This window comes from Microtus pennsylvanicus, chromosome 15 (assembly GCF_037038515.1).
Source record: "Microtus pennsylvanicus isolate mMicPen1 chromosome 15, mMicPen1.hap1, whole genome shotgun sequence".
Lineage (NCBI taxonomy): Eukaryota > Metazoa > Chordata > Mammalia > Rodentia > Cricetidae > Microtus > Microtus pennsylvanicus.
Genome location: NC_134593.1, coordinates 37561025 through 37587806, shown reverse-complemented (window position 1 = coordinate 37587806; position 26782 = coordinate 37561025). Strand labels below are relative to the sequence as shown.

Sequence of the window (26782 nt, the reverse complement as noted above, 5' to 3'; positions counted from 1 at the left end):
CCCACCAGCCCCACCCTCTGCATCGTCTCAGTACCTTTCTTCACCAGAACCCACATACCCCCACGTGCACACACACACACACACGCACACAAACGCACACACACACACACACACATACACTTTTTGGTGCCCACCTAACATTTCCACCAATGTCTGAAAAAGGTCCTGTTTCATGACTTTATTTGTTCTACTACAATAAAAAAAAAAAGTTTTATGAAACTATTACTACATTAGAACGTGAATCTGTGTTCCTGGTCCACAATCACTCATATGTAACTCCAGAATAAACTTCCTCTTATTCCTTTGTAGTAAGAATTGAAATTTACATTACCATAATTTATGGTTGTTACAATAGCCCAGACACATATTTTTCAGCAGAAAAAAATACTAATAGAAGTACAAAATAAACCAAGGAATAGATAGGCTATAATCTCTTTATTGGGATGTGTTGTTGTTGGGGGAGGTTATTTGTTTGTATTTGGGGCTGGGTTTTGTTGTTGTTGTTGTTTAAGATGGGGTCTCAAGTAGGCCAGGCTAGCCTCCATCTGGCAATGCACCCAAAATTCTAAAATTACAACACACACCACCTCATCCAGTTTATGCAGTGTTTAAGGAAGAAGCAAAGGCTTTATGAATGCTGGCAAGCGCTCTACCAATGGAGCTGCATCTATAATCACCTTTACTATGATTTTTTTAAAAGTAAGAAAGTTTTCAATATTTAGAACTTAACATCTGATCTTTGCACTAAAAACTACTCCCCCGTTGTACTAACGGCAACTTAAAATCAGTCTTTTCCCTCTTGCAATGCAACCTGAATGCAGGACGCCCTTCTATATGCTATGAATATGTGTTATTAGCAATGGTTAATAAAGAAGCTGCTTTGGTCTATGGCAGGACAGAATATAGTTAGGTGTAAAATCCAAACAAAGATACAGGGAAAAAGAAGGTGAAGTTTGAGAGATGCCAGCAGCCACCAGAGAAACAAGAGGTAACAAGCCATGAGTCTTATGGTAAAATATAGAAAATAGAAATGGGTTAATTTAAGTTGTAAGAACTAGTAAATAATAAGCCTGAGCTAATAGGCCAAACAGTTTGTAACTAATATTAAGTCTCAGAGTGGCTATTTGGAAACTGGTGGGTGGGAAAGAATCCTCCAGTTACACTAACCCATGACAGTCCCAAGCAGCCTTCTCTCATACCCCCTACATATCTACTGCTTCAGGTCTGGTTCTCCACAATTTAGCTTCAACAGAGCTGCTACAACAACCAAATATAATCAGAGACAAGTCATGATAGCTACTGGTTAATCCTCTGGGCTTTGTAATGGCCTAGAAAGGATGTTTCTAATCCGACTCCTGCATTTCCTCTCGGGTCTCTTCTCCAACTATTTGCACTCCTTCAATTCCAGCCACAATCATCCAGAAGACACTTAGGATTAGTGTCTAGTGAGGGTGTTAGTGGGAGTGTTATTGTTGTAGTTAAAACACCATAACCAAAATCAGTTTGGAGAGGAAAGGGTTTATTTGGCTTACACTTCCACATCTTAGTCCATCATTAAAAGAAATCAGGACAGGAACTCAAACAGAGCTGGAACCTGAAGGCTGGAGCTGATGTAGAGGCTGTGGAATGATGCTGCTTACTAGCTTGCTCCTCATGACTTGTTCAGTCTGCTTTCTTATAGCATCTAGCACCACAGGGCCAGAGGTGGTAACACAGAGATCTCTCCAACCCATCATCAATCAAAAAAATACACCACAGGTTTCCAACAAGCTGGACTGGGGGGGGGGGCTCATTTTTCCAACCAAGGTTCCCTCTTCCCAAATGACTCTGGTTTGTGCCGACTTGACACATAGTTACCAGCACACTGAACATGCAGAACCATTTTCGGGCTTTTGCACTAAATTTTCCTACTGAGTGAAACCCTTTCCCTAGGCAGAGCCATTTGTCAGAGTGCTAGAGAGGAGCAAACAGAATACTGGATCATCCAAAATGAGGCACTGAAAGGACATAATCGTTAGTTATACACACCATGAGCAAAATCCTGTATAAACATACTTTCAAATTGTCCTTCCCTTTTTACAGCTAAAACTTTCTGGAGAAAAGCAAACTTGCTCCAGAGCTTTCTGGTCTGCCATCACACCCTAACCCCAGCATTCTAGCACAAGCCTGTACTCAGGCTGACTTCTGCTGACCCCTTATGTTCCGTTTCACCCAGAGGGGCTCCAGAGAGAACAAGCACATCAGGTACCTAGATCACCCTCTGTGGAAGAACACAGCAAACCTACAGGAGTGACTGACAAGGAGGGATCTGGGGACTATCTACTAAAAAATAATAATCTCAAAAGAACTGAGAGTAGAAATAAACCCAAAATATGCCCAGATAATTTAATATGCTCATCTCTGTAAATGAAGAAAGAAGCAGCGGATATATGGCGCCAAAACAAGGGGTAGAGCTGAGGACAGAGACCCTGAACCTACTCAGACCATTTAACCTAAAGGCAAATAACAGCATGGTACATATTTTTAATGTGCCTGTAATGTTAGGCCAAAATATTTTATGGCTTGGCATAACACAAACCCCAGTAAATTTCAAAGGATTAAAATCCTGAAGTATGTTTCTTGACCATAATGAAATTAAACTAGAAATCAATGACAAAAAGAGTAAATGGAAGATCCCCCAAACATTTAACCATCAAGCTAGAGGCTCTTTAAAAAGACAAAGGAAGAACCCACAATGGAAACTGTTTTCATTGAGAAATGAGGCAATGATCAACTAACCATGTCTCCTGCAGACACAGAGGAGGCGGCATGACATGGACGTGAACCAGGCATTTCATCATTTCTGCCTGAAGAACCATGAGCTTGTCCATCTTTGGCTAGAGTGCTAGACTTAGGAGCCATCAAACCCAGACCAATACACTATGGATACCCCAACACTGAAAAGGAACGCTGGGTGACAGTCCAAGCAGTCAGACATCTCTGTCATTTCTAGAGTGTTTATAAGTACTTTGCAATGTACTTTTTGTTTACTTAAATAATATGATATACTTCTGGTGTCTTTGATGGGGTTAAAGACTAGACAGTTACAGTTTTTCTTAGATATGATAGCAAGTAAGTTAGTTATGAAATTTTGACTTTACTAAGATAGGCTAGATTATGTAGTGTTTTCTTTAAACTTACCAGACACAAATTATATGGAATTCAGTACATTGTGAATGTAATCTTTACTTGATAATTGTTCTTATTATGTACAGTCTTACTATGTTCAAGTTAAAATTTTTCATTTTTGTTTCAGAAAGAAAAAAGGGGGAAATGTTGGGGAATATTATTTTCAGGTGTGTGACTTTTTTTAGGCTGCATCTGTTTAACTCTGTAAAGCTGTGGTGCTGTGCCTGTCTAACACATCTGATGGTCCCAATAAAGTAATGAACGGCAGGTAGTGAGGCAGGAGCAAGGATAGGCGAGGCTAGCAGGCAGAGAGTATAAATAGGAGACATCTGAGAAGATGAAAGAGCAAGAGAACAAGGAAAAGAAGACATCAGGGACAAGTCCCCCCAGGCAGTCACAAAGTAACATACACAGAAGTAAGAAACATAAAAGTCCAGAGGCAAAAGGTAATCGGGATAATTTAAGAAAAGCCAGCAAGAAACAAGCCAAGCTAAGACCAGGCATTCATAATAATAATAATAATAATAAGCCTCCCTGTGTATGATTTATTTGGGAGCTGAGTGGTGGGCCTCACAAAACACCATTTGTTCTGCCCTTAACACAGCTCCTAAATGTCTATTTGGCTCATCACTCCCCCAGGTGGCACAGCTGCCAGTGGACTGTTGCACACTTACCCACTGTCTACAGACACCTTCACTTCAACCTGAGAAAAACTGGAATCTATACTCTGCCTGTGCGCCCATCTCCAGGCAGCTCTTCCCTGGCATTCTGGCTCTGGTGACTGACCTGTGCCTCAGCCTGCTGTTTTTTACACCTCCAATGCACACTCTCCATTTAGGAAACTGCTCCTGGCTTCACCTCCTCCACTCAATCTTTTTCTCTGACACAATCTCCTCTCCCCTCAAGACATATTATCACATTCTTTTCTGCAAGTATTTCTCGTGTTGTGTTATAATTACTGATTGGGAAGGCTAGAGAGATGTCTGCACTTGCTGCTCTTCCAAAGGACACGGGTTCCATTCCCAGCACCCATTCGGCAGCCAACAATTGTCTGAAACTCCAGTTCTGGGGTATTTAATGCCCACTTCTGACGTTCATGGGCACTAGGCACACAAGTGGTACACATACATATATATAGGCAAAACATCCATACACGTAAATTATAATTCATTCATTAATTTTAATTCATTATTATTAAAAGTTAATAATAAGTACTTATTGTTTTTCTTATTTGACAAAGTCTTGGGATGAAGTGATACAAGCCCTTTCCAAGGGCTTGGAGCACAGCGGTCTTTCAGAATCCATTTTCAGTCTCCCACTTCCAAGTGTTCAGAATAGCCCCTTTTTATTTTTTACTACAATACATCGTGTCAGGGCAGCAACTAAAGGAACATCTATGTGTATGGTCAAAAACAGCATCCTTTAAACACTATAACACTATTCAAGTCAAAGTAAATAAAATTGTCTTGAGATATTAAATGTTTGTACTAAAAGCAAAGACTTGCTTCAGAGCTATTTTGGTCAGTGCCGGCTTGTGTCAAATAAAGCATATTATAGAGTAGGGACATGAGTCTTATCAATAAGCCAAGATGGGAAATGTCAGACAGCAAAGAATAGAAAACTTCAAACACAGCTTTTGAACACACTTGAAGATAAGATAACCCTCAGCTTGTCTCAATTCTTATCTTGAAAATATGCTACCGCTTTTTTAAAAATTCACTGTTGATGGCCAGCAAGATGGCATAGGGGTGGGAGGGGGAACTTGCCTCCAAGCCTGAAGATCTCAGCAAAGCCCTGAACCCACATGGAGGAAGGAGAAAACCAGCTCCTGAAAACTGGCCTGACCTCCATGTGGTGGGGTAAAAGGGACAACTGGAGCAGGAAATTGACCAATCACTGAGAACCCTGACTCTGAACCCAGAATCAGAGAAAGAAATACACCCTGTATTTGAGACCTGGGCAGTGGGGGAAACATCTTTATCCCTGAACCCAGGACTAAAGACATGTGCCCTGGCTCTGAAACTAGTGTCAAAGAAACACATTTTGCCCCTAGAATCAGAGCCAGTGAAAGAAATATACCCTGGTCCTAAGATTAGAGTCAAAAAGCTAAAAAGGACCAGTGAAAGAAACACAGCTTGGCCATGAAGCTGGAGTCATCTCTGCCCCTGACCAGCTAAACTGACCAATCCCCGAGCAGAGAAAACTTAACTAATCCCGTCTCCCTGGGGAAAAAAAAAACGCCGCCCCTAAGAAGCCCTATATAAGCTTCTCTACCCCTTCAGTTAAGAGCTGCCTTTAAGTGGCAGAGGCAGCCACTCTCTTGGACTTCTCCTTCCCAAATTAATGTCTTTCTCAAAAGAGTCTTGGGTGACAGGCAAGAGCAGAAGAATCTGGCTGGGATGTCCCTTAGGGGACTAAGCTGAAAAACCTTGCTGAGATGCTCCCTAGGGGGCCTCAGCAAGGCAGAGAAGAACAGAACCTTGCTGGGACGCTCCTTAACTTAAGGGGGCTGAGCAAGGCCAGTGGAGGAAAAGTAAGAACTTTTCTCCTGAACAGGAGAAGATTGCTACATTTTTGCAGGGGTCTTCCCCGAGCACAGTGTTAGTAAAAGAAACATCTTGGGCCAGAGAAGAAGCAGATAGCTCTCTGCTAGGACGCTCCCATAAGGGAACAGAGCAGAACCCAGTTGTAGCGGCTCTCCAGAAGAGCAGGATCCCTATATCCTGCGGGGAGACCATCCCCACAGCACCCCAGCTTCCCGATAGTCAGGACACCTTTCCTCCAGGGCTGAGCTGTCCTATTGCAGCTCCAGCCTCCAGAGTTGTGCTATTGTGGCTCTAAGGATATCCTGGCTTCCCGATAAGTCAGGATATCCCAATACCACTACTGTACCACCTTCCCCTATACTGTGCACATGGGTCACACACACACACACAAAGATACATTTTAAGGGCACTGCTGAACAACTGAAATATTTCATATAATTGATAATTGATGCTTATCCATTTAATGTAATCATTAATTCCTAGTAGAGTACTATAAAACTCTTCCCAACAGTCTGGCTGAATCAGAGAGAACTTACATGTTTCAGAAGAAATGTGTACCTTTCAACTAGATAGACAAAAACTTATTCTTGAATAACATCATGAAGAATGCAACCACATTGGTCATTCCCCATCATATAAAACTATTTCCATGCCTTTATTATGATAATGTTGAACATCAGTCTCTGCATCAAGTAGATTTCTGCTTCATCAAATACATCAAAAGTATGAGCATGAAGCTTTAAAAGTTAACAAATTTATTTCCAATTCTTATAAGTGATTTTTATTTAATTATTCCCCAAGCCCAATCAATACAGCTTTATACGCATTTAAAAGAACATCATGTCTGTACCATAGCCCTTGATTCATAAAACTCTAACCTTAATACTGTATTCTTTTTATCAATTTAAAAAGATTAAAGCTACAAAATCATTTATTATGAAATATGTTATCAATGTAATGAATGCATGGCATATATAAAGACAATGGTCACAAATGTAACCACAAAATTTTCTTATTTTTTGCTTTACTGGTTTTAGAAAACCAGTTCACAGATGTCCCAAACTTATTTCTCAACAGTTTTTGAAATTTTCATTCATCAAACTATATTGTACTCAATTTAACTAAAAGGTGAAACTGTTTTTCCTGTCAGAAAGGCAAACTTGAATGCTTGGTTTGACAGTGAAAACTTTACAAGTTTGACAAAATGTATTTAAATATGTCATAAACTAAAGTATACTCTCAATATTTAAAAAATTGTATTAGCAAACGTATATTGAAATTAATAGTTTTTGTTTGTCCCCAAATTCTGGTAAAATATACTAAATAAGGAGGGAGCCATCAAGAATAGAACTGATGTTATTTGATAAATTTTGGTGACGTGATTTTAATGACCCTTCAAAAAATTAATACACAAATAACTTCAGTAGCCGAGCATACTTTTCTACAAGTCAGGGGGTTTCTGACTGTCCCAGTTCACTTCCTGGTGCTGTGACAAATACCACAACCAAATGGAGCCTGGGGAGAAAAGGATTTAATACATCCCACAGAGTTGAGTCTGTCATTGAGTAAGCATGGGAGAAAAAGTTCAATACATCCCACAAGGTTGATCCTGTCATTGAAGTAAGCATGGGAGAAAGGGTTTAATACATCCCACAGGGTTGAGCTTGTCATTGAGGTAAGCACAGGCAGGAATTAAGGCATAAAGTCATGGAGAAACACAGCTTACTGGCTTGCTTTCCATGGCTTGCTTAGCCTGTGTCCCTAGACAACACAGGACAATAGGCCAGGCGCCACTCACAATGGGCTGGGCCATCCCAAATCACTAATTAAGAAAATAACCCACAGACCAATCTGATGAAGGCAGTTCCTCAATGGAGGCTGTTTCTTCCCCAGTGACTCCAGTTTGTGTCAAGTTGATAAAATTGAACCGGCTCTATGTCTATCACCAACAAAATTGAATAAAACCTTAAGCAAGTTACCAATTAGTACAGATAAACATATAATGGCATAAATGTTGACATAAAATGTAGAAAGTCTGGGAAGACCTGAATGACACCACTATATCAGAATTGCTTACATTCTAGCAATAATTAACATTCAATTGAGAACTAATAATCATATAACATGTTAATTAATATTAGGCAATATTTGACTGAGAGAATAGCTTGTCATTAAAAGTTATCTTTCCAAAGAGTTATCAAATTCTGTAACACTGATGTCATGTTGAACAATTATGTACTATAACAACAGAAAGGTTTAATGAAACATTCAGATTTTCTTTGTTACAGAAAAGTAATATGAAAATAAAACTTCTAGGAGGGAAAATCATATTCAGGTAAAATCATTATGTATAAAAATGAGTAAGGCTGAAATTCAAGCTCAAGGAGAGGCAGGACTAAGGAATTTCTGATGGCCAAGAGTTTCTAGTCTTTCCAGACGCAGACAGGGCAAACAAACTACTGGGGTAGTCTACTTCCACTAAGAAAGATTCGTCTAAATATCGGTGTTCGCCAGGTGGTGGTGGTGCACGCCTTTAATAATCCCAGCACTTGGGAAACAGAGGCAGGAGAATCTCTGTGAGTTCAAGATCAGCCTGGGCTAAGAGTGAATTCCAGGACAGCCAGGATTGTTTCACAGAGAAACCCTGTCTCAAAAAAAAAAAAAAATTCTCAGTGTTTACAAGGTTTCTCCATGAAACAGAGCCTTTGCTACCATTTATACCAATCAGGAAAACTTCTAGGTAACAACCTAAAAATACACAAAGCACATATATTTGCAAATCCTTTTAGCAGATGAAAAAGAAAATGTGTGAAGACTTGAGGACCACTGTTTAGTTTTCAAGAGGGTTTTTCTTGTTTGAGGGTGGCTGTTTTAATCATCACTATATCCTGCGTCAAACACAGTATCTCAAACGCTAGATATTCAACAAATGTTTGGCAAGAGGACAAATGATTGATTTTAAATTAAGTACTGTCTTCTTCTAAGATATTGTTTTTAAGCCCTGGATGGTAATGTTTCAGCATCTTTTGAACACATGCTATTTATGGGCATACTCCTGAGTCAAGCCATTTATAACAGATTTATTTAAATGAGGTGGCTTAAAGGAAAATGTAAAAATCAATGTGGGGCAATGGTCTTGTGCCCTATAAAGATTTGTCACTTATATTGTTTTAATAAATGCCGATTGGCCAATAACCAGACAGGAATTATAGGTGGGGCAACCAGAACAGGATAATTCTGGGAAGAGGAAAGGCTCAGTCTGCAGCTGTCAGCCAGGCACAGAGGAAGCAAGATGAGAATGCCTCACTGATAAAGGTAATAAGCCACATGGCTAACACAGACAAGAATTATGGGTTAACAAAAGATGTAAGAATTAGTTTAAAAGAAAGCCTGAGCTAATAAGCCAACCAATTTATGATTAATGTAGGCCTCTGTGTGTTTCTTTGGGACTGAACAGCTGTAGGACCAGGAGGGACAGAAATCTCTGTCAACAAATATAATTTATGCAGAAGAAATCAAGACAGGCGTCTCCTGAGATCAATCCTTTTTATTAAACCTAATTTAAGAATTTCAAAGTAGGATGCCATCACACATGCGTGCAATCCTAGAGCAGTACCACAAATCCAAGGCTGCTCAAGGCAGCACTGCAAGACTGTTTCTCAAAACAATCAAATAATTACAAAGACAGCCAGGAGTGGTGATTCACACTTTTAATCCCAGTAGTCAGAGGTGTCAGTTCTCAGTGAGTTTGAGGCTAGCCTGGTCTGCACAGTGAGTTTCAGGCCAGCCTGGTCTGCAAAGTGAGTTTGAAGCTAGCCTGGTCTGCACAGTGAGTTTCAGGCTAGCCTGATCTGCATTGTGAGTTTCAGGCCAGCCAGGGCTACATCAGAACCTACAAAGAAATAACGAGAGACGGGGGTTAGGTTGTAGGCATGGTGGCATATCTTCTAATCCTTGCATGTTGAAGAGAAGGGAGGCAAAAGAATTCAAAGTACAAGGACATCCTTGGCAACATACAAAGCTTGAAGCTAGCCTAGACTATGCGAGACCCTGACTCAAAAAAAAATTGAGGGGGAGTGTGTTTGAAATCTAGGATAATCAGTGACAACTACTAGATTAATTGAGGGGAAGTGTGTTTAAAATCTAGGGTAATCAGTGACAACTACTAGATTAATTATAATGACTGCATTTTAAAAGTCAAATATAATGTTGCTGAATATTTAATTGTACTTATATAGGAAATAATGAAAAACACATATAAGACAAATCCATATATTGCACAAAATTGTCAAAGATACCTATGGTCAATTATTATATGTCTTTATTCAGATATGGAACAAATATGCTTGAAATTTTTAATTAAAAAGAATCCATAAAAGTCAAGGCCTTCCAAATGAACTTAAATTTAGAAAGTACTTAAAGTAGAAAGTTGTAATTTTATTTCTTAGAATGGTTTTTATTTAAAGGGATTTCTCAAAGATGTATAAGAAAAAATGTGTTTAAGATAATAAAGTACATTATACACAATAATTAATCTTATACAAATCCCTTTGGAGGTCACTCATTCCAGGGGACAGCTGCTGTGTTTAAATATACTGGATTCTTTACCCACTCCCTGACACCAAAATTCCAGCCTCCAACTGAGACCCTAACCCTGACCTTCACCCTACACCCTAGAGATGGCATCCTGCACAGAATAGTCAGAATACCCCACCCTCAGGTCACAGTGACTATTTCAAAGTAGAGCAGGTGCCTGAAGACTTGCCATAGGGAGCTTGGAAATTTTGTCATGGTGGCAGGAAAAGATGTTATTTCTTTAACACTGTGAAATTCAAGAATGGTACAGGTCTGTCATGGTGGTGCACACTTTTAATCCCAGGGCCCAGAAGGCAGATGCCCATGAATTCTAGGCCAGGCAAGGCTACACAGTGAGACCTTGTCTCAAAACAAACAAACGTTAAGATAAAAGAGTGCAGTTCTAAGGGGCTGGTAAGCCTAGCGCAATTTCCTCGTGAAGAAATCCTGCCAGACACTGAAATTAAGATAGCAGACTGGGGGCTGGAGAAATGGCTCAGAGGTTAAGAGCGCTGACTGCTCTTCCAGAGGTCCTGGGTTCAATTCCCAGCAACCACATGGTGGCTCACAACCATCTGTACTGAGATCTGGTGCCTTCTTCTGGTGTGCAAGTATACATGCAAGCAGAACACTGTATATATAATAAATAAATCTTAAAAAAAAAAAAAGATTTGCTTCATCCTTTAAAAAAAAAAAAAAAGATAGCAGACTGGGTCCAGTGACTGGGAACTGTGAGGTACAGGGACCAAGGGTAAGGCAGGGAGCATACAGCCCTGAAGACGGCATCTGAACCACAGCTATCCAATCTGGCCAGAAGAAAGGGCACCCCCTTGAATCCAACCAGGTAACAGGCTCTTCCGTGTACACTGTTTCCCCTAAAAACCAAATGGCTGTTGATTGACACTGTCATTCCAGTAAGGCAAAGGTGGGCCCAGCAAGCATCACAATGTCATTTTACAGATAAGAGATGCTGAGGGAGGAAGAGAGCTCACTTTACCCCTAAGGACATTCTGAAAACAAACATCCCAATAAAAATAAGACAACCACTCACAAATGTTCATCAACAAGTGGATTTCAGAGCAAAATTAAGGCAAAAGATTCCCTGATCTTTCAGGCACCCTTTTCTTTTTCCTTTGCATTAAATATTAAAGGGAAATCTTGATCTGTCACATTTTTTTCTCTCTAGAATTTCACCAATTCTATCCTCCGTGGCTCTGGCCTATTAAGACAAGCCAATTCCACAAACCTTTTATTCTTTTCTTCAAAGTTTAATCAATACAGAATTTTACAACAAATAGCTGTCAGTTTTATTTTAAACTAGTAATTTCCTTTTTGTTGTTGTTGTTGTTTGTTGTTATTTGAGATGGAGGCTCTCTACATATTCCTGGCTGTCCTGGAACTCGTTATGTAACCCAGGCTGACCTCGAATTCAGCTATCCATCTGCCTCTGCCTCCCAAAGGCATATATCACTATGCCCAGCTTTGATAAGTTCACTTTTTAACTCTTACATTTAGTGTGCATGTGCATATGTGTGTGTGTGTGTGTTTGAACTCACATGCTTCCTGAAAATGTTGCTACACAGCACTCAGAAGGCAGAGGTAGAAGGTTCTCTGTGAGTTCGAGGCCACCCTGATCTACACAGGGGGGCTAGGACAGTCAGGACTATATGGAGAGTCCCTGCCTCAAACCTAAATAAATAAAATGTTGCTACAGCTGATAATTTTAATTGTTTGCTAAACCCTGGGAAAAACTGGCTATTCTGTCCAGATTTTTCAAGATCTTCACCAAGCTCAAAACTGCTGTATACACAATATTTCAGACATTCTCAAATGTGCATGTGATGTCATAGAAACATGGATTCCACTGATGAGCACCCTTTCACCACACTTGGCACCCAGTTCCGTAGCCTTCCTCAGGATGTGATTGTAATGCTAAAGTCTACTCGGACTGAGGCTACCTTTGTACTTTGAGGCCTACACTAATGAAAACCCATCCGACTTGGCTTTTGTAACAGGGAGTCTGAGCCAATCACAGTAGCTTAGTTAGGCCCAGTCACCAGCTGTCAATCAGAGCCAGCTCAGATAAAGCACATGCTGTGCCATGATCAAGCTGTTTCCACACCTCACTTCTGCGGTCTGGAAGCTGCTTGCCCACATTGTCAGCATCTCTCTGAGTCTCTTCCGCTTTGCATTGCTAATTCTATTAAACTTAATTTTTTTTTTAACAGCTGCATGGACAGGTTGGCTCAGTTCAGGATTCTCACCGGCGACACGGCTGACGTTTTGGACGGGATGATTTCTTAATTTGAGATGTTTTTCTGTGCTTGTAGCAGGAGCAGCTGGGCCCACTGATGCCAATAGCATCCCCTCCCTAGGTTCATCTCAGGTATTGTCAAAGTCCCCAGAGTAAGGGGAATCACACAGGCTACAAAAACCAATGCTTTAGTGACATCAATTTTGTGTTTTGCTGTTTTGTACTAGAGACTGACTGAAGGGCCTTGCCCAGGCTAGGCAAGCATTCTATCACTGAGCTATATCCCCAGTCCACATCATTTTTTAAGAAGTATACAAACCTTAGAGCAGATGTAAAAAAATAACAACAACAACTAAATGCATCACCGGGCAGTGGTGGTGCACACCTTTAATCCCAGCACTCAGGAGGCAGGGACAGGAGAATCTCTGTGAGCTCAAGACCAGCTTGGTGTAGAGAGAAAGTTCCAGGACAGCCAAGTCTACTATACAAAAACCCTGTCTCGAAAAACAAAACAAAAATTTGAATGTATCAACAATGTCCATCTTAAGTCTGGGTGTTCCTACTATGAATCTTCCTAATGATTTATAAGGTTACAACTATTCTAGATCCTACTGTCAAACAATTTAATTCACAATGGAACCAGAAGATCCTGTTCCATATAGACCATAACTACTCTGTTACAGTCAGAGGACAATGAGCTCTGCAAGGCACAGATAAATACCTGGCAGATACAGAGTTAAGACTAAACCATCGCCATCATTCTCAGTCACAGGACCATTTCTACTATGGCCCAAGGACACAATCTTCAAGTCAGAAAACATGTAAAGGCATGAGTATCATTTTCACCGTTTTTATATAAAAATATTTGAAACAGACACTTTATATGTCCAAGAATGAGAAACTGGTAAAATAATCATTGAGGTAAATATCTGAACTTAATATCTAATGTAAGTGATCATACAGGGCAACGTTACGTAAATGTTCTCAGTCATGGATATTATAATAAATTACAAAAAAATCCAATCTGTACAAATACCTATGTGTACAAATAATTACCTATACAATTAGATAAATATAATCTGACAGAATCAATTCCAAAAAGGTGATGATTATTAATATGATGGAAGGACTGTTTTGCAGTTTGTCTGCATTTTTCAGTTTTCTAAGTGAAAAATGTGTGCTGAAACATTTTACCGTTTCTATAAACAAATCTACTCTGTACATAGACATCGTACAAGAAAGCAGCAGCGAAAGCTACGGAACAGTCAGAAAGGCCAGCGGGAATGGCAGGATTTATAGAGTTGTTTCCAAGCTCATCACTTCGCAACCTCCAGTCCCACACGCCTGCTGGCTCCATCTGTGATGGTGTCACCGTGATCTGTGTCCACTACTTGGTGAAGCAGATAGCCTCCTTGCTGGCTGACAATTTGTCTTTAAAACCAAGAATTATCATTACCAGTAATTAAAGCATAAAGCAATAAAGAATTTACAAGTTAGGTTTCATACCTTCAAACAGAAAAGGATAAAAAGAAAAGCAATAGGCTTGAGAGCTTGTGGACTGGTTTTTGTTGGTTTTTTCTTTTGGGGGGTTTTTGGTTTGGTTTGGACTTTTTTTGAGACAGGATGTCTCTGTGTAGGGTCGTGCAGGAACTGTGATATAGACCATCCTGTCCTTGAACTCACAAGCCTCAGGAGTGCTGGGAGTAAAGGCGTACCCCAACTTATGCAGCATCTTTTTACTTTTTAACATAAATGTCCTTCTCCTTTTCCTTCTTATCAGGCTTAGTAGACATACTGTTTTGAAAGCCGGCAAAGCAATTGCAACCTGTTACAAAAACACTCTCCATGAACTTTAACCTAGTAAGCCACTGAACGCTTGCTTGTTAGGTACAGAGTGTTGACAAGAACCAAAAGAACATACAGACAAGACAAACAGGCATGCAGTAAGGAGAAGAAAAGTACATGACTCGATTCTGTTTTTCATGTACTTTGTGGTTCTTTTTTTTCATACTGTTAGGAAGCAAAGACAATTTACAAGCAGAGGAGACACAGTGAGTCTGGTCACATGGTGGAGTACAGCTGAGAATCTTCCCAGCATCAACACTAATCCATCCCAGCATGCTGTTCTCTATGTTATGAGGCTTGTCTGTATATGACCTCTGGTTCCAAATGTGCCACTCTAACCTTTAAGCCTTAACCTTAGGCCACTGAATGGCCAGGAGTTTGCCTTTTATTTCGGCATAAGGGCTCTTACTTGTGCCCAGATCTCTGGGTAACTCAACTTCGTTTACCCACAATTTTCTTAGCTCCAGTGTTACAATCTTTGTTAGAGCGAGAAAAGTCATGTTGGTGCAATGCACTTGCTATGGCCTGGCCTGCCAGAGCCAACCACTGAGTCTAAGAAGTTGGAATGCTGCCCAGAGTATGCTCACGCCTCACATGTGAAACCACACTTGCACTTCATGGGATACGACACAAAAGCTGAGGACATTTACAACCACCCCTACTACTTATTCTAACAGAATTCTCAAGTCCATACTCATGTGTTTGTAATGTTTTCACACCCAGCCGGTAGTATAGTGTTCAGTACAAGAATAACTTTCACGTTTTATAAAACTTCTTTTCAATGAAATGCTGTATCTGCTTACTCATGGCTCTAAAAGCTAGAGAGAACAAAAATGGATTCCATTCAAAACTACCCAACTCCAAAACCTGTTGGATTAGGTCACATTTCCACCCTTGACCTCTGCCTTTTAGGACAGAGGAGCGCATTATCATTTGGACATAGAGTAAAACCTCATGGAGGCACAAACTGGTGGATCCAGTCCCTGGGAGACTGGGGGTCTGATCTACTCAACAAATCAATACATTCATGGACTCAAAATTGATGAGGTGACATAATTTGGAAAGGATACAAACAAAGAGTAGGGGCCTAGTCAGACAAACTGGAACCCGTTTTTGAAAAATAGGTCTTATCACTGAGGCCTCTCTGCCTCGCTAGGAGAGCAGCTTCGCTTTTGCTAAGCCCACCTGCCACCATGATTTCCTGCCTCCACACAGGCCATAGCCCTGGAGGCAGCAAGCATACACTGAAACATCCGAAACTGTGAGCCAAAAGAAATCTTTCCTTGTTTTAAGTTATTGGGGTGTTTTGTTTTGATTTTTGGTTTTGTTTGTTTTTGTTTTGGGGGGATTTTTTTTTATTTTGTCACATGTGTGAAAAGTGAGTAAGAGAATGGAAAACAAAAAAATGACCTAGAAACTATGTTTCGAGGCAAGGCAAGTTTTTGAATGGCAGTTTCACTGTGCAAACGTCAACGAGGCACTTAATGTTCTTCCTGGGGCTCATTCACTCCACCTGTATTCAAGAATTTTAACTAAACCTATGACTTTCAGACTGAAGAACTCCTGAAACCGTGTCTCCTGTTAAACTTGGGCAAGTCCATGGATATAGGTTCTCCAGCAAGAATGTATACGTGTCTATGCCATCTCAAGCCCTATTTGGCTCAAGTCCCAAAACCGGCTACCGAACCCCTGGGAGTCAAAGATCAAGGTCAAGTGAGGGTTTTAACTGCTCCCAAAAGCTACTGCATTAACCTGAGTGCCCCTCCAGTCTAAGTTAGGATTCTTGCAGCAAAACCTCCCGTGGGAAAAGAGGAAAGCAGTTGTTGCTAGACTGATCAGAGACCTTAGTCCTGACCCCTCAGGTTTCAGTGTGGAGCCCAGGGGGCGCCAGCGCTTTGCCCCACAGCACACGGCAGCGAGGGGAGGCAACGAAGGCAGCAGCAGCAGCAAAGGCGGCGGGTCCAGTTACCTGAGTCTGTCACCCCGGCGGCGTGCATCAGTCTGACCTCCAGTCGCTGCCGGTCCCCACCGGGCCTGCCCCGTACCACCTGCCGCAGGAGCAGTCGCACGCGCCTCGAGGCCACATCGCCGAGGCCGCCCGGGACCCCGAGGAGGAGGAGGCGGGACTGCATGGTGCAGGTGGCACCACGGGGCACCTCCGGGGACTACGGGGCCCGGCGCCGTCCCGGGACACTGCAGGAGGCGGTGCGGCGAGCAGAACAGGAAGCGGCTGGGAGGCGGGTCCGCTGGAAACTCCTTCCCCCGGCGCACCGGGCTCCGCGGTGTGGGGCCGGCCCGGGGCGGAGGGCTGGAGGGATGCCAGCGGGTAGGATCGGCCACCCTGGCCCCATGCACCACCCCAGGCGTGGTCACCCCACGGACGATCCCGAGCTGGGGAGATGCCAAAGGCCCTTAGCACCCAGCGTTCAGCGCTTGCAGTGCTCCTTTCTTGGCTGCGAGCCCAGTGTGTTAGGACGCACTGTGGGCTTTCCCTGAACGCTGCTTCTGATCTTTTTCGGAATTGAGAAAATACACGGCAGGTTATGGAATTCCACCTATTTGAATTCGTTTTCATCTTCCCAGGGTTTCCACACAACAGGCTTTGAAAGCCTCCACCTGTGTCTTTTTAGCCTTCCTTTGTGGCTCCTGTGTTACCACATCTAAACTGTGAGTGGAAATTTTACATTATAATGGTGCCTGAAAAACATTTAACTACCCGAAGGATCCAGAGAGACCGCTTTACCGTCAGGCTGCAAGGCAAGAGTTATATAAACATAATTTATGTCTTTAGCGAACGAAAATTAGGACGCAGGCAAAGGCTGTCTCCCTTCCATGCATTCCAAAAGCAGCAGCCGTCTTCCATAAAGCCAACGAAGCCTAATCTAATTATGCTACACCCCCAAAATGTCAGGAGGGAATTAACCGGGAAACAATGTTGAAATGAAGTTGTACGCAATGAAATCAAGCACAGTGGAGGCAGGCCTCACTCTCAGCAAACACCCTGGGCCGTTCTAGACCTGCCAGGGTCTCACAGCCAAACTGAACACCTACTACCCAAGCAACTAAATTTGGAATAAAGTCTGAGAAGAAAGCAACCAAGGGGACACTGTGAATGGGGGGGAGGGAGGGGATTGAGTAGTAAAAAAGAAGGACATGACTGCTCCTAGTTATGGTGGGGGAAAAAGTTTATTGTAGATAAAAGCATAGTAGGAAAGAGTAGTGAGAAGCAGAGACTTCTGAGAGAGTCCAAAGTGGACATTACCCTGAGCCATGTGAGGAAGGAGGGGGAAAGGACAGGGTAGAGAGGAGAACCAGGTGCAGCATTTCAGAGGGCAAAGGTACAAAAAGGGGTGGGTGACCAAAATGGCTGGCTTATACAGGGATCAGCCTCTAGGGAAAGACAGCTCAACCCCTGGGCTGAAGTTGTGGGGGCAGGGGCAGGCAAGTGGTGAGAGAGGTCAAACATGACCCTGAAACAGGTTGGGACTGAGGGATGTTGAGAAACCTGGTGGCCAAGTCCGATTTGATATGTTAAATAGGCCCCTCAGCTATTAGTCACTGGGTTTGAGACTTAATAGGCTATGAAAAAGAAGCTGGGCTGAGCATAGAACGCTTTGTGCATCTTGCTGATAGATGTGGGTGGGTCTTCTGTCTATGTGTTAATTTCATTGGTTAATAAAGAAACTGCCTTGGCTTTTTGATAGGGCAGGATTTAGAAAGGTGGAGTAGACAGAACAGAATGCTGGGAAGAAGGCAGTGAGGCAGACGCCATGGAGCAGCCAGGTCAGACATGCTGAATCTTTCCCTGATAAGCCACCACCTTGTGGTGCTACACAGATTATTAGAAATGGGTTAGTCAAGATGTGAGAGTTAGCCAAGAAGAGGCTGGAACTAATGGGCCAGGCAGTGTTTAGATGAATACAATTTGTGTGTTGTTATTTTGGGTATAAAGCTAGCTTGTGGGAGCCGGGCAGGACGAAAAGCAGGCTTGCCCACAGCTCCTTCTACAGCTGATGAACTTGAACTTCGGAAGAATGGAAAACAGGCTTTTAACCTAGTTGGTAGAAAATAAAAATAAAGGTAGTGAACATTTAAGTTGTCAAAAAAAAAAACAACATTATTCCATGAGTACATTCTTATTTACTATTCACAATCTCCCCGGTTAGGTCTCAAACCCAGGACAAACTGTTAACTTTGATATTATCGAAGCTGACACTGGTCTACAGGCTCTCCCAGCATCCCCCAGTCCCTAACTATTGCAATGTCCTCCTGACTGACATACCCAGCCACCTACTCTGAACTCTCTGGCCCAGGGTTGGGCTGCCCTTTGCCCAGTTGCTCTTCCCTATAATCCAACCAGTTTGGCTACTCCAGCCCTCTTTTGGTCTCCTGGCCTCTTGGCTCCAGGCTCTTCCCTCTCCTCCCTCCTCTCTTTGCTTGGCTGGCTCAGTCAGCCAATCATGTCCACTCTGGACCTTTGCAGATGCCTCTGGCTGTTTTCTCCCTCATCTCAACAACAAACTTCGCCTCCACCATACCTAGGAGCAGTCCTGTCCTCCTTTGATTTCTCTTTTTCATCCCATTCCTATGTGACTTGGGGGAATGGCACACATGTAAGCAGAGTATAAACTTACAAAAAACGCTTCTCCCACTTTGTGAGCATGTGATTGGAGGCCTTTATTAGACTCACCGTGATTGGCTCTGGATTCTGATGTCTGTGAGGGCATTTCAAGGAAAGATTAATGAAAAGGAGAAGATCCTCCCACCCAGAGTGTGCAGTACCTTCCCATAGAAACTTAGACCAAGAGTTCGAAGGAAAAGGCGGTGCTCTCCCTTGCCTCTGCCACCTCCTGCTGATGAGGGTCATGCTTCACTGCCACCAGAATCCAGCTTCTTCTCTTCCAACATAGACTGAAGATCAAGTGGCTTAACAGAAATCTCCAGGCCTTCACACCGGAATGGAAATGCTGAAGCATCCAGCCTACATCTGCAGCTACAAGATTCTCAATCTCTCCAATGTGCAATAAACAAACAAACCACTGTTGGACTCCCCAGCTCACATTGTACAAGCTAGTCTAATCTCCTTTGCTAAATGTATACTTTTTCTATTTCTTCTTTCTTCTAGAGAATCTTGACCAATACAGAGCACATACTATATTATGGCTTATGCTAAGCATTTTAATTAATCTTCTTTCATAAATGTGAGGTACTGTCACCTACTGCTCTACTTAGAGTTAATATTGCTGTGGTGACCCCCAGACTAAATGCAGCTTGTGGGGCAAAGGGTTTATTTCAGTTTAAACTGCCAGGTGACAGTCCATCACTGAGGAAACTCAGGACAGGAACTCAAACCAGGCAAGAACCCGGAGGCAGGAGCGGATGCAGAGGCCATGGAGGAGTGGTGCTTATGCTTACTCCTTTCGTTCCCCTGGCTTCTTCAGCCTGCTTTCTGATAGAACCCAGGACCGCCAGCCCAGAGGTGGCCTCACCCACATGGGATGAGCCCTCCTACGTCAATCAATAATTAGGAAAATGGCCCACAGGCTTGCCTACCGCATGGTATGATAAAAGCATTTTCTCAGTGGAGATTCCCTCCTCTCAGATGACCCAAAAATATCCAGAACACCTATATTCTAGAGTTGAAAAAATGATCTGTTAAACATCACAGTCAAAGCATCGTGGTTTAATCTCAGTAGATCTCAGTACACACCGAAAAGGATGGAAGAACAGTCCAAGACAGTTTACCAAAATGGGTGATCTAAGACTTGGATTCTAAGTGCTCTTAGAATTGAGATAGTCAGGTGATTGAGACAGGCTAGCACATTTAGCCATTAAACATTTATTAAGCAACTGTCCTATAAACAGTACCTCACTAGGTACTGTGAAACAATGGGCTCACATAAGGTATAGAAAGCAGATATACCAACAGATTTACCCAAAATGGTCTGTGCAGTATTTAGGCTTAAGGCAGCCAAACAATGCCACAACTAGGAAAGGCTGTTGAGGTTTCACAAAGAATGTAATGATGGAGGTGGGTCATTTGTCTATCTGTTGCTTTCATTGGTTAATTAATAAAGAAACTGCTTGGCCTTTGATAGGACAGAAAATTAGGTAGGTGGAGTAAACAGAACAGAATGCTGGGAGAAAGAAGCCGAGTCGGGTAGTCGCCATGATTCTCTCACTCCAGACAGACGCAGGTTAAAATCTTCCCTGGTAAGCCACCTCGTGGGCTACACAGATTATTAGAAATGGGTTAGATCAATATGTAAGAGCTAGCCAATAAGAGGCTGGAACTAATGGGCCAGGCAGTATTTAAAAGAATACAGTTTCCGTGTAATTATTTCGGGGCATAAGCTAGCCATGCAGGCGGCCGGGCGGCAGGAGCACAGCCCACCTCCGCTCACACAACAATGTAATGTTTGAAATCCTTCAAGGATATGCACGAACAGATCAATTGAATAATCTCTTTCCAGTATATTCAGCTAGAGAAGTTCTTTCTGGTTATTTATATAAAAACACAAAAGGTATACTATGCAATAAAGCTGAATTTTAAAAACATACTAAGGGCCTATGAGATGGCTCAATAGGTAAACATGCATGCTGCCCATCATGATGACCTAAATTCAATCCCCAGAATCCACATGGTGGAAGAAAAGAATAGGCTCCTACAGTTTTCCTTTGACCTCTATACATAAATCCTAACATCAGCACACACATGGATACACAAACACACACACATATACATGCAAATAAACATAATTTTAAAAAAAACACTAAGCCAAAACATGTCAGTGTAGCATGAATTCTAATTGATCTTAATAATAAAAACCTGAGGTCAGATGTTAGGGGGTGAAAGCTAAGAGATCAGAGAAGCAGAACAGCCAGCCACTAGAGAGACCTTTTACCTCTACCAAATCCTCAGACCAAAGGGGTGATCCTGTCCTCAGACTGCTCCTCAGACTGCTCTGAGCTCCTGTCCCCTCCCGCCTCTTATTCCTCTCTCTGCCCAGGCATATCAGTCCTGTCTCCACCTCTCTAGTGCTGGGATTAAAGGTATAGGATCCCAAGTGGTAAGATCACCTTTGTGTGAGCTCTGTTTCTCTTTTTAGACTGGATCAATTTTGTGTAGCCCAGGGTGGTCTTGAACTAACAGAGATCCGTCTGCCTCTGTCTCGAGAGTCCTGAGATTAAAGGTGTGTACCACCACTGCCTGGCCTCTAGTGCCTTAGCTCAGCACTCTGACCTTCATGCAAGCTTTATTTGTTAAAACACAAACAAAACGTCATGACTTGTCAGTTTATAGGAAATTGTGCAGTAAGAGGAAATGCCACATGAGTTAAGAGAAAATTGCTCTGATTAATGCAGAAAGTGAATTGAAAGCAACTATTCCCATATCAATGAAACCACACAGGTTCAGCCAGATATCAGCCCAACACACTGCTAAAAACTATTTTTATTATCTTCTGCTTGGTAAATGGGAAAACCTAGGATTGTGGAGATTCAAAAATTCACATATATACCTGATGTCAAAATGTTGGCAGCCTTCACTGGTTAAGAGTACTGTTTGGTTTAATTTTAAGAAAAGCCGTTCCGCCGACACAAATAACTGCAATTAAACCAGATTAGACCAAATTAAAATGCCCATGTTTAATAAATGTAGCACTCTCAGGTGGACGGAGACAGCGTGGAGGAGAGAGGAGCCCATGCAAACCCAGGAGACCATGTGTTTCTTTTTCTGGTGCAGCCTAAATAGCCTGTGGGAGTGGTCAGTGGGGAGGGGTCAGCGCTTGGCAGGCTGGGAGTTGGAGTCTGGACTATCACAACTCCCAGACCAGGGGCTGGGGTGATGCTTCCAATCATTCAAGTACTGCTTGCTCTTCCAGAGAACCAAGGCTCAATTTCCAGCACCCACCTGGCAGCTCACAACTGTCTGCAACTCCAGGTTCAGAAGATCCATATCTGACATCCTCTATAGACACCAATGCACATAAAATAAAAATAAATCATTTTTTAAAACAGTGGCAGCCTCAATGTGATGACAGAATATCTGACATTTAAAAAAGAAAGAAAGAGAGAGAGAGAGGATTTATTTTAGTTCTTGACTTCAGAGGCAGCTGCCCATTGTGGCCGAGAACAGATCCCAGGGAGATACAGGAAAGAGTGGGATGAGTTACAGTGTTCAAGGACACTCCTACTTTCTCCAACTTGGCCCCACATCCTAATTTTTACCACCTCACAATAATGATTGACCCACTCATTAGTTCAGAGTGTTGGTGATGTAACTGTCTCCAGGAAACCAAGGGAGTCACACCCAGAGGTGTACTTTACAAATCCTCAAGGCATCTTTACAGTCCAGTCAAGTTGACAGTGAATACCGATATTAATGAATTGTAAATATTTATGATTATATTTATAAATAATTAAGACAAACAACTTTAATTAATACTATCTCTGATGAGCAAGTGGTGGCACACCTGTCATCCCAGTATCAGGAAGTATAGGCAGAGGGCAGCCTGGGCTCCATAGAGAGGCAAACATAGGCTATACATTCAGATAGCTGCATGTATGTTTATTGCATGAATGAATGGAAAGACACTGAAGAGTTGCATGCACAGAGTCTTGACGTGTGTCGGGTGTTCTGCTTTGCAAAGGTCAGTCAGAGAAAGAGAGACACTCTAAGATGACTGTTAGGCTCTGGCAGCAAAGAGGAAGTTTCTGTGAACTGAACCTTAAACAGTCAGTCATACAAAGGCTCATTTATTGTTACGCAAAAGTTGCTTTTAAGGTAAAACAAGTTCTGCATACCAAAGCCTAATCTATATGTTTTTCTGAAGGAAAACATCACAACCCTGCCACTTTAGGCCTTACTGTGTACTGTTTGCCTGCAGTACCCAAAAATTCAAGATAGCCAGGTGTGCCAGCCAGGATAGTCTTGCGACCAAGGTCGTGCAAAGGCTGTGAAGCTCCTTCAGAAAAACAGCTCTGTATACCACAGAAAGCAGTCACTGTTTCCATCAATGATTTCTTCAAGGTCTAAGTACTAGAAAGCAACCATTCATTCTGATATTCACCCTAGGCACAATGATTCTAGTAGACTTCCACTATAGACATGAGACGGAATTTGTACACTGCAGGTCTTCTAGCATCCCTGATCCCTGACCATTCAATGTTAGAAGTAAACTCCCAAAGATGTATGACCTGTGCTTCAGTAGGAGTCACTAGGTCAGTAACTATTACCCAAAACCTTCCCTTGAGTATAAGGTTTTGACCTGAGCCATAGAGAAGGCTTTCTTTATTTTCCTGAGTACAATTATGATCCTCTCCCTGTTACTTGCTATTACTTCTAATTAAATAAATTGTGGTCATTGTTACTCTCTTTAGGAACCATGTTCAAATGAAGATTCTCTAAGAACATCAAAGATTTCTTAGAAATCTCTCTCTGATTGCAGTTTCCTGAGACAGCCACGAAGCCATTGCCATCTTCCCCACACCAGATTCTGCAGTCTGTGGACCATATCGTAGCCTTTGCTATTGCAATTTTCTCAGACTGAATAGTCACAAGACTCTAGTTCAGCTGCATGCAGCAAGTGACTCCAATAAGAAACTCCATCATCTTTTACCAGTAGGTAAAGAGGAAGTGGCTACAGCACTCACTGCCAATCCCTTGCCCTTGCTCCCCCACAAAAAAAAAAAAACTTCCTGCATTTGGCTTTGGGGGTGTATCTTAGTTAGGGTTTCTACTGCTATGATGAGATTATAGGGGCCAATTATATTCAAACAATCACATTCCACTCTCTGGCCTCCATAAGCTTGTAACAATATCATAATGCAAAATGCATTCAGTCCAACTTCAAAAGTCCCCATAGTTTATCACAGTCTCAACATTTTAAGGTTCAAAGTTCAAAGTCTCTCTTCTGAGCTCCATGAAATCTCTTAAATATAATCACCTGTAAAAATAAAGAAGCAGATCATGTACTTCCAACATTCAATGGCATAGGATATACATTGCCATTCCAAAGGGACCATAGTGAGGGAATATTGGACCAAAGCAAGACTGAAAACCAGTTGGGCAAACTTCAAACTCTGCATCTCCATGTCCAATGTCAAAATGCTCTTCAGATCTCCAATTCTGTTCAAGTTTGTTGACTACAACACTCTTACTTCTCTTGGGCTGGTTCCACTCCCTGTTAGCAGCTTTCCTCAGCAGGTGTCCCACAAACTGGCATCTCTAACATCTTGGGTTCCCCAAGGCAATCCAGGCTTCAACTTCATCACTTTACACAATGGCCCTTCTACCAGGCCTCCATTCAGGGACACTCTGACACATGCCTGGCTCAGCAGCTTTCCTTATTCTTGATGGAAAATTCCATAACCTCTTTCTTCTATTCTTAACTCTAAAGCCAGAGTCACATGGCTTAAGATGCCAACTTCCGTTGCTTACACAGGCTGGAAGACGTCCCCTCATTCAATACATCTTCATCTGTTTTCTGTCCTTCAGTGCCTAAGCATGGCTGTCCTGAAACTTGCTCTGTAGACCAGGCTGGCCTCGAACTCAGAGACCCACCAGCCTCTGCCTTCTCAGTGCTGGGATTAAAGGTGTGCCCCACCACATGCAGCTCTAAACTTTTCTTCAATTCCTTTTCACAAGTCGGAAATTTAGCAAGGTGGTATCTTGCCTTCCTTTATTCCATTTTTTAATCTGTTTATCTCCTTGAACACAGGATTTAGTTCCATTCCACTTTTTTGATGTTTTATTTCTCCTTAAATTTTAAATTTTGTAATTTACCCTACTCAGCTTGCTCCTTTTCATTATTAATCTCCATCAGAATTAATACTAATAAACATACGACAGAGTCTATACTAGGCTGCTTGGAGATTAATCCAGAACTCTTCACTTCAACCTCAGGAAGACTCTTTACACAAGGGCAAAACACAGCCACTTTCTTCACCAAAATATCACAAGCATGATCTCTGGACAATATACTAAAATTTTCTCCTCTTAGTACCACTATCTTCCATGCTCCTAGTAGTATGCCCCATTAAGCAGTACTTAAATCATTCCACTGTTTTCCTACCCCAAAGTACCAAAATCTATATTACTCCCAACAAAAGCATGACAATATCCCAGCCCTTGGCACCAACTTCTGTCTTAGTTAGAGTTTTTACTGTGGTAAAGAGACACCATGATCACAGCAACTCTTGCTTTTCGCGACAAGGTTTCACTGTGTAGTTTTGGAGCCTGTCCTGGAACTAGCTTTTGTAGACCAGGCTGGCCTCGAACTCACAGAGATCCACCTATGTCTGCCTCCCAAGTGCTGGAATTAAAGGCATGTGCCACGACCATCAGGCAACCACAGCAACTGTTATAAAAAAAAAACCATTTAATTGGTGTGGCTTGCTTACAATATTAGAGGTTCAGTCCATTATCATCATGATGGCAGGGTGCATGGAGTGCAGAAAGATGTGGAGCTGGCGGAGCAGTTGAGAGTTCTACATCTTGCAGGCAACAGGAAATGGTCTGAGTTACGGGGTGGTATCCTGAGCATAAAAACCTCAAAGCCCACCCCCAGAGTGACACACTTCCTCCAACAAAGCCACACCTCCTAATAGTGCCTCTCCTGACATAATTATGGGGACCAATTACATTCAAACTACCCCAGGGTGGTCAGGGCATTGTACCCGAGAGGATTGTGTAAGGCCCATGAAATTGCTCTGCTTTCTTTTCTATGTCACATCCCTAGTCCTCCTCTTGATGCACTAAGAAGTCAGATGCAGTGTTTCCTGGTTGAGATACTGGGAGGATTCTTCTGAATGTGGAGAAGTTGTGCCTCTTTGTCCACAGTTCTGGGCTCTGCTTTCTAAGTCTAGAGAGAGAAAATTACCGTGTTAAGATCTGGTTACCATAGGCAGTTGCTCGCCTTGGACTGTTTGACATTGTGTCCTGTGAATTTATTTCTTTCTTCAACTGAGATTTGTCTATTCTTATTTTCCAAACTATATTCACTCCCTGAAACATGAGGACATAAAACTTGGTAGCTTCTTGGCTTTTTAGCTAAGATCAAGTGTGCAATACAGTCAGTATACATAATAACGGGGTATGTTTTGATACGCGTAGAGGGGCCTGTTTTTAAAGGGAAGGGGGATAAGTTAGGCCATGTGTGATTCCTTAAAGTGGGGTGTGGGGTATCTCGGGGCAAGTGGCAGAGCGGTAGGTGTGACAGTCCTGATGGGTACAGGGCAGGACACTGGGAGGGAGAGGCATGGAGGCGCTCTACACGCTCATGTTGAGTGTGTTACATAAGCGGGAGAAAAGACATGGGAGGAGATGGGCTGTGCGTCCCTGGAATAAACTGGGGCAGATCACTGGAAATGGCAGCCTCCAGATAGCCACCAT

The 26782-nt window shown here is 42.3% G+C and overlaps 1 protein-coding gene across 1 annotated transcript in view; it reads right to left on the bottom strand.

Moving 5' to 3' along the window:
- Nucleotides 1–16631, bottom strand: part of Vwa8 (von Willebrand factor A domain containing 8) — a 304908-nt gene extending 288277 nt beyond the window's left edge. Inside the window, exon 1 of the mRNA XM_075950004.1 lies at nucleotides 16358–16631. Within this exon, the coding sequence (XP_075806119.1) occupies nucleotides 16358–16520 (163 nt within the window). The 5' untranslated portion in view covers nucleotides 16521–16631. The remainder of the gene's footprint in view (nucleotides 1–16357) is intronic.
- Nucleotides 16632–26782: the final 10151 nt, after the last annotated feature.